This window comes from Suricata suricatta, chromosome 11 (genome assembly GCF_006229205.1).
Source record: "Suricata suricatta isolate VVHF042 chromosome 11, meerkat_22Aug2017_6uvM2_HiC, whole genome shotgun sequence".
In the NCBI taxonomy this organism is placed as follows: Eukaryota; Metazoa; Chordata; class Mammalia; order Carnivora; family Herpestidae; genus Suricata; species Suricata suricatta.
This window is the reverse complement of record NC_043710.1, coordinates 39,736,981-39,749,471: the sequence shown is the minus strand read 5'-3', so window position 1 is coordinate 39,749,471 and position 12,491 is coordinate 39,736,981. Positions and strand designations below refer to the sequence as shown.

Here is a 12,491-nt window from a genome sequence, read left to right as displayed (position 1 = left end):
TTCTTCTCAGCCTGTGGTATCCCAGGGGGGAGCACAGGCAGAAATCTGGAGTCAGTGGTGGATTTGTCCTTCCCTGATTCTTCCCTAAGGTGTGCGTTCTGTTCACCTGATATCCCCTTGCCATGACCTTTTGTCTCAGGGGCTTGGGACATGTGGAGAGCCTACTCTGACATGAGAGAAGCCAATTACAAAGATTCAGACAAATACTTCCATGCCCGGGGGAACTATGATGCCGCACAGAGGGGACCTGGGGGCGCTTGGGCGGCAAAAGTGATCAGGTAACAGGGGCCCTGGGGGATGCAGGGATGGGTGAGCTGAGCCTGGCTCTCTTGGACAGCCAGTAGGGGCCACGCCCTGGACAAGTGTCCAGTAGAGACTGTGGCTCCTCCTCCTCCTCTTGCCCACCTCCCCTCTGTGCCAGTGTCGGGTGTGAGTGGCCGATGGAGCCAGAGCAAGGCCAGTGGGAATGGGTCATTCCCCACCCTCCCCGGCTGAGTGCTGTTCACCCAGCAAAGGGACCCACCCCAGCTGGGATGTTCTGTTTTAGTTTGGGAGGGTGGGATGTGTGTGTCAGTGTTTTGTCCCCTCTTTCCTTGGCTCCTGTCAGCCATCCCTTGGGAAGAAGAGAGATGGAGGGAAGGGGCTATTGTTCATCAGCCCCTAATTAATCTCCTACTTGCCTTTCTCGATTCCAGCGACGCCAGAGAGAATACCCAGAGAGTCACAGACTTTTTTCGGCATGGAGACAGCGGCCATGGAGCCGAGGACTCGAAGGCTGACCAGGCTGCCAATGAATGGGGTCGGAGCGGCAAGGACCCCAACCACTTCCGACCTGCTGGACTGCCTGACAAGTACTGAGCTTCCTCTTTGCTCTGCACTCAGGGCAGGGCCTGGGAGCCCCCTGAGGGCAGGGACACCAGTCATTGAGTTCTCTGTCCAGAGATGCTGGTGGAGGGCACCTAACAGGTGTCTAATAAATGCTTAAGAGGTTGTTGAAAATCGTTTGCTATTTTGTGATATAAGGATGCTCATTTGTCCCAGGGGTGATGGAAGGACACCCATGTGCAGGCCGAGCCTATGTCCGTGTGTTTGGTGCCGGGGTGACCATGTCAGTGTCACACAGGACAGGCGCACGGCACTCACCCTTCTCCGTTCAGACCTGCTGGTCTATCCTGGCCCCTCTGGTTACTCTGGAGGTCTTTCCAGGTCCTTCTGTGTCCAGACCCTGCTCTCCTCTCAGATGTGTCCTTTTTCCTTCTCTGTCCTCATCATCCAGTTCCCTTTATTTTGTCCTCATGGTCCCTGTCCCTGGCGGCAGGGGACACAGATATGGGAATATGAGTCTCTGGAATCCTTCTCTCGCCACAGCCACCTTGGTCTTGTGTTGGTTTCCCTGCGGCACCTTCAAATCCAGCTAAAACTAGTCTGTCCATACCGTCTAAAACCTGCATCCAGAGCCATTTTTTCCACCTCATCTTCTGCCCCACTCAAGCCTAAATGAAGACATAAATCCACCTCCCTTGTGATTCCTTCCTCACAGCTTCTGTACCTTAAGCAGTCAAAGTTGGGGAAATGGTAGTGAAGAGCAAGCAGGAGAGAGAAGACCCCTTTTCCCAGTTGGGTTGAGTCAGGAGACAGAAATCAGATAGTAAGTGGAGATGGGAAATTATAATGCAAGGAATTATTAACTGGCACATGATAAAATACTAAAGGCACAGAACACACAAAGCTGCGATGTAGAGCTTGTTGGAAATCCTGCAGCCTGCCGGATGGCTGATAAACACTGCGGGGGTCAGAAGCCAAAGCTGACAAGCAAGGACTCTCTCACTGAGGTGACAAGGACACTTGGCAGCAAACTGCGTGGGCATGGGGCTAAACTGGGAACGCAGCTGGGAGGCAGCCCCCATGGGGGCAGGAGGAAGAATGCTGCTGTGGTGCTGAGACCAGATCGAAGGGGCGGTGCTGAGGACTGAATCGTGCCCCCCCACCTCAAATTCATATGTTGAAGCCTTTACTCCCAATGTGGCTATGTACTTGGACGAAGGAAGTAACTAAGGTTAAACTACGAAGTGTGGAACCTGGTCTGATAGGATTAATGTCTTTATAATATCAGATATCAGAGATCTTTCTCCCTCCCTTCTGTCCTATGAGGACACAGCTACAAGGTATCCATCCGCCATCGAAGAAGAGAGCTCCCACAGGTACCAACTTAGTTTGCACCTTGAACTTGGACTTCCTAGCTCCCAGAAATATGAGAAAACATTTCTCTGGTTTAAGTCACTCACTCTGTGGTATATGGTTAGGCATCCCCCCAGCCCCCAACACTGGCAGAGCGCTGCAGAACACCCTGGAAATCCAGGAAGGCATCACAGAACTTGTCAAGAAATTCAGTGGGATACCAACAAAACTCAGTGAGTGCCACTGAGTTCCTGCCCTTGAGAAGAGCAGCCCAGGAGCTAGAAGGAGGCAAAGCTCAGGCTTGGGAGAGTCTTTCTTTCCAATTTGTCCCTCCATTCCCTCTACTGACAAAGGTCGTGCTCGGGGAGCACAGGAGAAATGTTACAGGGTCCAGCTCCAGTATCACAAACAGGGCAAAGAAAGGTGGATATAGAGCTCAAATAAATAATTGATAACTGGCATGTGACTCCTCCCTGCAAAAGGAATTGATGAGAACTCCTAATGGAGGAATATCAATGATAAAATTTTATAGAGGAAAGAGAAACTTCATTCATTGTTAATGAGGAAATAAAAGCGTGGCTATCAAGTGGTTAGTCACAAGAGACTTCCGGTTCCCATCGGAAAGCATGAGTAACCGTGCAGGTGGAGGACGTATGGGAGGCTTGAGGCTTAGTGTGAGAGGAGTGAGTCTATGTCAGACTAAGGCAGGGGCAGGAGAATTAGGTGAAGGCCACAGTATGGCCACTGGCTGGTGAGAGCAAGCTCCGTACACTGGGCAGACTGGGGTGCAGTGTGTACGGACTGAACTGACCTAATGAGAATGTACGGGGCCTTGTTAATCCTGTTTTACCTTTACTTATTCCTTCCTCAATGCTGTTGCTTTCTTTATGTGGATCTCAGCTTTTATTTTACTTCTCTCTAAAGAGCTTTTAGCAATTTTTCAAGGCAGGTATATGCCAACAAACCCCCTCACCTTTCTTTTTTAAAATTTTTAGTGTTTATTATTGAGAGAGAGAGCGCAAGAGAATGAGTGGGGGAGGGGCAAAGGGAGAGAGGGACGGAGGATCCAAAGAGGGCTCTCTGCTGACATCAGAGCTCGAACCCACGAACCACAAGATCATGACCTGAGCCAAAGTCAGAGGCTTCACTCACTGAGCCTCTCAAGCGCCCTGTACCTCACCTCATTTGAGAAAGTCTTTATTTCTCATTCATTTTGTAGGATAATTACACGGCGTACAGAATGTATGGTGGTGGTGTTTTTTCCCCTCCAAACACCTTAAATATTTCACTCCACTCTCTTCGTTTGTACACACTAAAGATAAAGTGGAAGGAATAACAGATGCACAAACTCGAGCAGAAGCAGGAGCAGTGGGGTCAGCCCACAGGGGTGGTGACCCTGCAGGGAGCCGAGACCTCACGTGCTCTGAGAAGGAAGGAAGCTGACGAAAGGGGGGGCAGCACACTAAAGATGTAGGACAGGGGCTTCAGAAACCCAGCGGAATCTGCTCCTGCTGTACCCCAACCCCAGGACTCATCACGCTCCACCGAGTTTGTCTGTTGACGTGTCTGTCTTTAGGGCCAGTAGGCGGGAAACCCAAGAGCGAAAGCATGGCTCTCCTGTGTATGTCAGCCTTGTATCCACAGTACCTGTCATAGCATCCCGCAAGTAGGGGTGGATTAATAAGTATCCTTTGAAATGAACGATGGAGAAAAGTATTGTTCAAAGTAGATAGAAGCAGGAGGGAGGTTGGGATCGTAGAAAGTACAGAGGTTTGGAACAGGGTTTGATATGCGGAATGTGGTAATGAGGCACTGAGAGGTGACTACATACATCTATACTGAAATCTCTACTAAGATACAGAAAGAATGACCAGATTTTACTTTTTCACAGAAAATACGTAACTTTCTCGAGGAGTGCCTTGCACTCTCTCTCATAGAAATGAGAATTAGAAACCTCAACCGTACATAAACTCTTAGTCATTACAGTTTCTGAGGACAAGCTTTGGAAGAAAACGATAAATATTTTAAACTTCCAGAGTACTGTGCTCACCATTAGAGGGTCAAGTTAGCAGAGAGCACTCTGAGAGAAAAGAGGAGGGGAAATGGCATACCGCATTTCTCTGAGTGCAAGACACCATGGATTGAAAGATGCATTATTAGTTATCAACCACCAAGGAAAAAGTGTTTAATTAAGTGAAGATGTAACATTTTTTCTTATCATTCAGCATTTTTATTTTATACCTATTGAAAGAGACCTTTTGGAATTACCTAGGCACACATTTACGTCTTGTATCACTCTTGTGTATAAGCAAAAACGGAAAAAAAATACACAAAATGTATTCCTAAAGCAATGACAACAATTTTATGAATGCTGCCTGGTCATTAGTGAATGTAAGATATGTCTGAATTTCAGAAAATTAAACTCAAGAAATGTGTATCTGAGAAATAATGAAATATGCTGTTATCATTTCAACCTGTAAAGGTCCACTCTTATTATATTGGCTAGGAAGAAATAATAGGCTTTACTTATTATTAATCACAAAGTGTGCCAGCGGTGCACCTGAGGTCAAGTTCAGTTCCACACCAGCACCCCTAGCCATGCAGGACCTCCCCAGAGAGGAGCTGGTGTATCCACCAACTGGTCCTGACAGTGGCCCATGTTCCAAGCCCCTCTCTAGGTAAGGTGCTGCCTCACCAGCCACCGCCTTCCCTCTAACCTCGGTGGTCTTTCTGGAGACCCCCCAGAGTGATTAATGGCCTCTTCTCTTCCTGCCCAGGACTCTCCTTTTGGTGCAGAGGTGGAATAGGATGAGGAGGTGGTGATTGCCCGGGCCCTCACTGCTACGTCTTCATCATGGCGGCTCATGAGATCTGGCTTGCTTCTTGGATGCTCTCCCTGGGATGTGGGGTGCATGGAGCCTTTGGGCCTCAGGTGTGGGAGGCGGGGAAGAAGCATCACTCAACTTAGACTGCTTTTCAAATATGGGTGTAGAGGCACCTGGGTGGCTCAGTCGGTTAAGCGCCCAACTTGGGCTTCAGGTCATGATCTCTTGGTTTGTGGGTTTGAGCCGTGCATCAGGTTCTGTGCAAACAGCTTAGAGCCTGGAGCCTGTTTCAGATTCTGTGTCTCCCTCGCTCTCTGCCCCTCCCCCACTCATGCTCTGTTTCTTTCTGTATCAATAATAAATAATCATAAAAATTTTAAAATAAAAACAACAAATATGGGTGCAAAGGGAGCCCTTTCACAATTCTCTAATTTCCCTGGTTTGCTTTTTGAAATCTCTAACTATGGGAGGAAAATCCAGGTCTTTTCTGGGGGGAAAAAAAAGTATGGTTTACACACAACTCATGTTTTATGGAGTCTTGTCAAACCATGCTGTTTAAAATATGTTTACAAAGCCTCCTGTTAATGACCCACTGGTCCCTTTGCTGAAGGAGCTGGGCAAAGTGACAAGAACCCTAGGTTGGCCAGCGGGCTTTGCTCCTGAATGACCTGACCTGAGAGGGGGCCGCCCAGCACCACAGTCTTCCCTTCCTCCCCTACAGGCCTACGAAAGTCCAAACAGTCAGAGCCTTTACAAACTTCCAACTATTTGTCTTGTCAACAAAGGTGCTTGCAAAACTCATTCATCCACCCATTCACTTACTCACTGCCTACTGAATGAGCTGCTAGGGTGTGGCAGGAGCTGAGCTAGGCCCTGGGGACAGTGCAGGCAATGGCCCAGAAGAGATGGGTGCTCCCTTGCAGGGATCACTCCCCTGGGAGAGCCATTATTAAGCTCACGCATGTTTACTAGGATTAAAGTAAAATAAAATAAAATAAATGACATTGTACAATTATTGTATTCGGCCAAGTTCAGGTGGCGGCTGCATAGCGTATGGCTAAGATCCCAAATGCTCAATCCTAGCAGACTAGATCTGAATTTCAGCTTTGCCACTGACTTTGTGGTGGGTCAGCATAGTAACGAGGACCAATGGTCATGGTAAGTTGTTCAGGGAAAAAGCAGAATATAAAATGACAAGTATTGTATTCCTGTCTTTGTTTATGTCTTCACACATGTAGACACTTTAAGGAGCCTGGAGGCCAAATGGGTAGGATCTGCAAGGTTCTTCCTGCCCCCTTCCCCAATCCAGGCTGATGAAATTAGTATTGCTTTTTCTTTTTCTCTTTATACTTATTTAATATATTTTTTAAAATTTTTAATGTTTATTTTTGAGAGAGAGAGGAAGCGGGAGGGAGAGGAAGAGAGGGAGACACAGAATCCGAAGCAGGCTCCAGGCCCCACACTGTCAGCACAGAGCCCAACACGGCACTCAAACTGCCGAACCGTGAGACATGACCTGAGTGAGGTTGGACGCTCAACCAACTGAGACACCCAGGCGCCCCAATATCTCCCAAATTCTCTTCAGCAAACATGCTCATTTAACTAAGGTGTGTTAAGCCTGACTACATTCTAGGCATCATCCTAGACACTGAGCGTTAATGGTGAAAAACCCAACTCCAGTTCCTGCCCTGATTGGGATTCCAGTGTTGAGATCGGGAAAATCGGCAAATGTCTATTCATCATATAATTTATAGGTATGTGCCTTCCCCTTTCATCACATAAACACTCCACAACAGCGCTAAATGCATAAACACCTCCAGACACATCAAGAGTCCACCCAGATTAACGCAGATTATAAGTTACAAATTGATAGATGAGTCAGTGTCCCATGTAAATATACAGAAATTTTTTAGTCAATTTTTTTCAAGAAGGGATTTTAGTCATGCTGAATACAATAATGGTTTTTAAAACTGTAAGAGTCACCTTGGGAGTCACCTTGGCATGGTGACCGAGCAGCCATTTTGCTGTGGGTTGGAAAAAAACACCATGCACCGATGACCCCCACCCTCGCCTGCAGACCTGGAATGTCCTGTGCCAGTTTGAAAACAGCCAATCATGAAGCCCCAGCTTCCCATCACCCTGACAGAGGAGGCAACCTATCCCATCCCGCCACATCCCTAAAGTGCCCTTATTTGGTGGTCTGCCCTCCCAAGACCAGACCGGAAGTCTTTTCGCCCATAAAATACCTCGCCCCTCCTGTACCAGGTGCAACTTCCCTGACTCCCCACTCCTGGAGTCATGGAACCTCGCCCGGGAATCGCAGATCCCAATAAAGGCTTTCTTGGCTCCGTAACTTGGTCTCTTTCTTTCCTCTCATCTCTGCCTCCATCTATTAAATCTTACAAAAACCAGTAATATTTTATTTTTTTAAATTTTAAAGATTTTATTTTTAAGTAATCTCTCTATACCCAACGTGGGCTCTAACTCAAAACCATGAGATCAAGTCACATGCTCTACCAATTGAGCCAGCCAGCCACCTCAAAATCAGTAATATTTAATTTTTTAAAAGTTTATTTATTTTTGAGAGAGGGAGAGAGAGAGGAAGGATCCGAGAGAGACACACAGAATCTGAAGTAGGCTCCAGGCACAGAGCCCTATGTGGGACTCAAACTCACGAACTGCAAATCATGACTTGAGCTTAACTGACCCAGGTACCCCAATGGTTATTTCTAACAAAGGGATCTTGAGAGACACCCACACTTGAAAGAATATTGCTGTGTCCTGAAAAATTAAACCAAGATAATTAAAACTGCAACTCTGATTGGTAATCTGACTTATTAATGTGTTAATAATGTGTGAACTTGGTAATATTATTTTAATTAATCTTACTGTCTCCAGCAAAGTATAAATGATTACGAATTTTCTTGGCTAAGCCAGAAGGGTTCAATGTATAAAGTGCTTTGCACGTGCTCAGAACTAATCCAAGCCCTTTTCAGCCTTAAGCATCCCGTCCTGACACAGCGCAATGAGGTAGACTTTAGGGCTCCCACATCCAGTTCCAGTGTTTGGGGGGTTCTCCATATGCATCAGCAAACAGTTCTCAGACACCAGCAGGGTATACAAGAATTCCTCTCAATCCTGACACTCTCTTCCCAAAGATGGCACAGATCCCACTTGTTAAGGACTCAGTCCTACAGGACTATAACCCAGGAAGGACTCAGTCCTACAGGACCGCACCCCAGGAAGGACTCAGTCCTATAGGACCACACCCCAGGGAGCACTCAGTCCTACGGGACCACACCCCAGCTGTTACAACTGTTTCTTACCGACGCACTACAGGGTACAGGTTCCAGTGACTTCCTTCTTGGGTACAATTAATTTGCTAGAGTGGCACACAGAACTCAAGGAAACACTTATGTACATTTACCAGTTTATTAAAGGATATGATAAAGGACAAAAATCAACAGCCAGATGAGGAGATACATAGCGCAAAGGTTGAGAAGAGGGCACAGGCTTCCGTGCTCTCTCCAGTCCCACCACTCTCCCAGTTTTCACCAATCCAGTAGCCCTGTGAGCCCAGCCATTTTGGGTTTTTATGGAGGCTTCACTGCATAAGGATTAATTAAATCCTTGGCTATAGGTGAATGATTCACCCCTTGGGCTGCTGACCCTTGCCTGCAGGTCAGGAGGAGGGAATGAAAGGTCCATTTCTCTAATCACATGGTTGGTGCTCCTGGTGATCAGCCCCCATCCTTAGTGAGGTCCAAAGGTCACGTCTTTACCGACTAAAGACACCTTTGTCACTCTCAACACTCAGGAAATTCCAAGGGTTTGGGAGCCAGGCACCGTGGAAGACCAAATACAGAGCAGACATATTTTCATCATCTGAATGACCAAATTTCTACTTCTCACACATGGCAGTATCTCAGATAGGTATCACTGTCTTTCACATTTTAAATTCATGAAACTGTTCATCATTCCTTCCTCCGTGCCTCTGAGTGGCATGCCACACATGCCACTCTTGGTCACAGTATCCTGTGAGGCTTCTTTATTAACTTTGGTTTTCTGATTTTTCACAGCCTTGGCATTCTTCTCTTCCACTTAAATTAATTGTAACAGAGAAAAGGAAGGTGTCTGAGGCCTCTCGACAGCCTTGTCACAAATGGCTATAGAGGAGGGGTAGCATCTAATGTATTATGGAAACCGGGTCACTTTTGATAGTGAAAGGGGTTGTCACTACGAATTAAGCTGGCACAGCAGGCCCTAACGGAGACGGTCCCTTTTTAAAAACTGGGACACGGTGACTCAGGGGAGACTTGAGGAGGTCTCTTTAAGGCCTGGAGATTGTGATACCGTCATACCAGGATGGCTTTCTTTAGCAGGTGACACAAGGGAAAAGAGCCACCTGCCACTATTGTCTATTGTAGTAAGCGTGGCCTTGCAGGGAACGGAGTGTCCCTCCAAGAAGCTAGAGTCCACAAGGAACAAAGGAGCAGAACGTGCAGTGCCTCTCCAAGTCCCTGTGAGCAGCCCCACTCGGCATCTAGACATTGTCATCCTTGCTCGCTCTGCATTGTTTCTATTAAAAGAAGGAATGAATTTAAAAAAATATTTTTAATGTTTTTATTTATTTTTGAGAGACAGAGAGAGAGAGAGAGCACGAGCAGGGGAGGGTCAGAGAGAGAGGGAGACACAGAATCCGAAGCAGGCTCCAGGCTCCAGGCTCTGAACTGTCAGCACAGAGCCTGATGTGGGGCTCGAACCCACGAACTGTGAGATCATGACCTGAGCTGAAGCCGGACGCTTAACCGACTAAACCACCCAGGTGCCCCATGAATGACTTCAATGTTGGAAAGTGGGCAGTGGCTTTCCAGCACAGAATGGCCCCAAAAGGAGTGAAGACTTGTCAGAGGATGCGTCCCTGGCCCAGGATTTCTGCCCTGGGGAACCTAGGAGGAGGGGTATGGGTATCACATGGCCTCCTCTGGGAAGCGGCCCCCCCAAGCTCTCTGTCGCCGACAGCTGTGGAGGGTTGATAACTGCCTCTCTCTCCACTTGTCTACTCCTAGGACACAGGGAGCCAAAGGTGCTCAGGGTCCTGTCGCGGATGGTGCTCATGGACCCCATCGTTCCCAGGTAATGCTTTGTATGCAGAATATCCGAATGTCACTTAGCATTGCCTTGGATAAGAACCACAGGGACACAGAGATCCTTTGACAGACATCTGCTCTACAACATTCATCTCATTGTACATACAAGAATTAACATAAGGCCACTTCCAGTGCGGCAGGCTCCAATCTAAGCCAAAGATACCCTCACACCAGTGCAGTCCTTGCCTGATTTGCTTCATCCTGGGTCAGCCTCCTCTTTGCCATGGCCTGCTCACAACTCCTCCTGCCATGTAACAAATCTGAGGTCCGCATCCTGCTGCTTCTCTGGGTGACTGGTGGAGCACGGGGCCCACCTCCTTCCTGGCTGTGATTCACCACCTTCCGAGCTCTGCGCTGTCCAGTGTCTAGGACTTGCCTGCACCAGCTTGGAGGCACGAGCATCTCCAGTGTCTGCTCGTATTCCTCTTCTCCTGGACACACATGGGGCAGAACCCACGAGATCCCTGGGCTGGGCCTTCCTCGCTCTACTGCCATCCTCAGGCGTCCAGCCCTAGGCCTGGGAAAAGGACGCTGGATGCAGGTCTGTCCTCTGGGTCCCCCACTGTTGCTATCACATTACACATGCATCACCTTCTCTTCTCTAGGGAAATCTGATGACCTGAAACTTTCCCTTTGTCGTGAAGGGTCGGTCATGCATAGTTGAGACGACCATGGCCTCCACCAGGCTGACAGCACCTGCGTGCAGTTTCTTCCCAACACAACCCTCCTCGACTCCATAGCGAAGCCCAGCCCTGTTTTTCCAGCTCAAACAGCTGTATCATCACAGCCGTCCAACATGGCAGGATCCCGGCTTTCTCTGCACCCTTCCTGAATCTTCAGGTCTGATCATTCAGCAGCTGGTGGGTTACTTCCTGATCATTTCCTAAAAAAGGTTTAGTTATTTATTTTCAAGAGAAAGAGAAAGGCAGAGAGAGAGAGAGGGAGAGAGAGAATCCCAGGTAGGGTCAGTGCAGAGCCCAATGTGGGGCTTGAACTCATGAGCCATGAGATCATAACCTGAGCTGAAATCAGGAGTTGGATGCTTAACCAACTGTCCCCCAGGAGCCCCTTTCCTGACCATTTTTATAATGTGTCCTTTCCATGTGACATTGTATCACATTTCTACTCTGAGTGCCTCAGTTGTAACCTGCCATTGCAGCTACCATAGCAACTGATCCTGGAGGACACTCTTTTCCAGGGTCGAGTCCACCCCACTGGGTGCTGGAAGCTACATTTCCTGGTTGTCTGTCCTTCCTCTGCAGCTCCTGCTCCCTGGGGTCCCGGCTGTGTCCTTAGCCACCCCTTTAGTGGAGCCCTTTCTGCTCCTCCATGTGCCATTGTTCTCTCATTCTTTAGGCAATCAAATCTCTTATCATTCTGAATACGCTTCACAGCAATTCTCAATACGCTATTGTGTGGGGAAGAAAGCCTCTCTTCCCAGGAGTGACAGTGGAAACAGGCAGAAATTTCCAAGTTTGCTACACGCCTGGAAGCTGCCAGATTGCACAACAGGGGAAAGTAGATGGCCGTGAAGGAGCCCGTGATCTGCATGCTGTGTTCTGGCCAAGAGGAATTTCCAAATCTCAGAGTTTTGCTTCAAACCTGCCTGCCCACCTATTCCCCAGGGAGTGTCAGTGTATATAATGCCATCCGAGCTCATGGGAGGCTCAGCCTCAGCAGGAGCCTCAAGACAGCCAAAGGTGAGGCGCTGGAACTTTCCAACACTCTCCTTCTTTGGAGATTCTCCTCCCAATGGCATCCTTGTACTGTGTCCCGCTCCCTGCTTCCTTCCTGAATCTACCATCCTGGCAGTTCTAATTGCCGAGATGTGAATACTTTCTGGGATTGGGATTTAGTCGTGTACTTCCTCTGCGGGGGTTCCTGGATGGGCAGACCAGATGGGCAGTTGTAGTTCTGCACATGTGTGTGCGTTGTCTCACTATCTCATTTTATGGGCGGGTACCCGGTCACAACATCCCCAAGGGCCTCTTGGGGAACTTTCTGGACAGTGGGTTTCGGGGCTCATAGGGTACGACTGAAATGGAATGCGGTTTCTATTAGACATGCAGTGCAGTCTTTCATCCTGGGATTCCTATGGGCAAATGAAACGGGGAACCGGACCCTCTGGAATTCTCTACGTATCCATGTGCCACCTGCCTACTTATATGTACACACACTGCCTACTTCTCTCTACCTATACATTTATACACGCACATGTATATACACGGGTGTATATGTCCACATACATGTGTATATCTGTATGTGTGTGTATAGATAATTAGATACAGGTAATACTGAGTGTGGTTCAGTCTGGAATACAGGTATGTGTCCACATGAC

At 48.0% G+C, this 12,491-nt stretch overlaps 2 protein-coding genes across 3 annotated transcripts in view; both read left to right on the top strand.

Moving 5' to 3' along the window:
• Positions 1-140: 140 nt before the first annotated feature.
• Positions 141-999, top strand: LOC115271992 (serum amyloid A protein). Its single transcript, XM_029914989.1, has 2 exons — positions 141-278; positions 696-999. Exons 1-2 carry the CDS (start codon positions 151-153, stop codon positions 856-858), a joined length of 291 nt encoding a protein of 96 aa, XP_029770849.1. The 5' UTR covers positions 141-150; the 3' UTR covers positions 859-999.
• A 10,754-nt stretch (positions 1,000-11,753) lies between these two features.
• The window catches only part of LOC115271990 (serum amyloid A protein-like), a 4,675-nt gene continuing 3,937 nt past the window's right edge, over positions 11,754-12,491 (top strand). Inside the window, exon 1 of one of the 2 annotated variants that reach the window (XM_029914987.1) lies at positions 11,754-11,853. The gene's annotated coding sequence lies outside the window, so the exon portion shown is untranslated. The remainder of the gene's footprint in view (positions 11,854-12,491) is intronic. The other variant, XM_029914988.1, reaches the window with a different exon arrangement.

Coding starts and splice junctions, on each gene's coding strand:
- LOC115271992 (XM_029914989.1), top strand. CDS start 151: ATGTGGAGAGCCTACTCTGACATGAGAGAAGCCAATTACAAAGATTCA. Junction 279..695: donor TGGGCGGCAAAAGTGATCAG/GTAACAGGGGCC, acceptor TCTCGATTCCAG/CGACGCCAGAGAGAATACCC.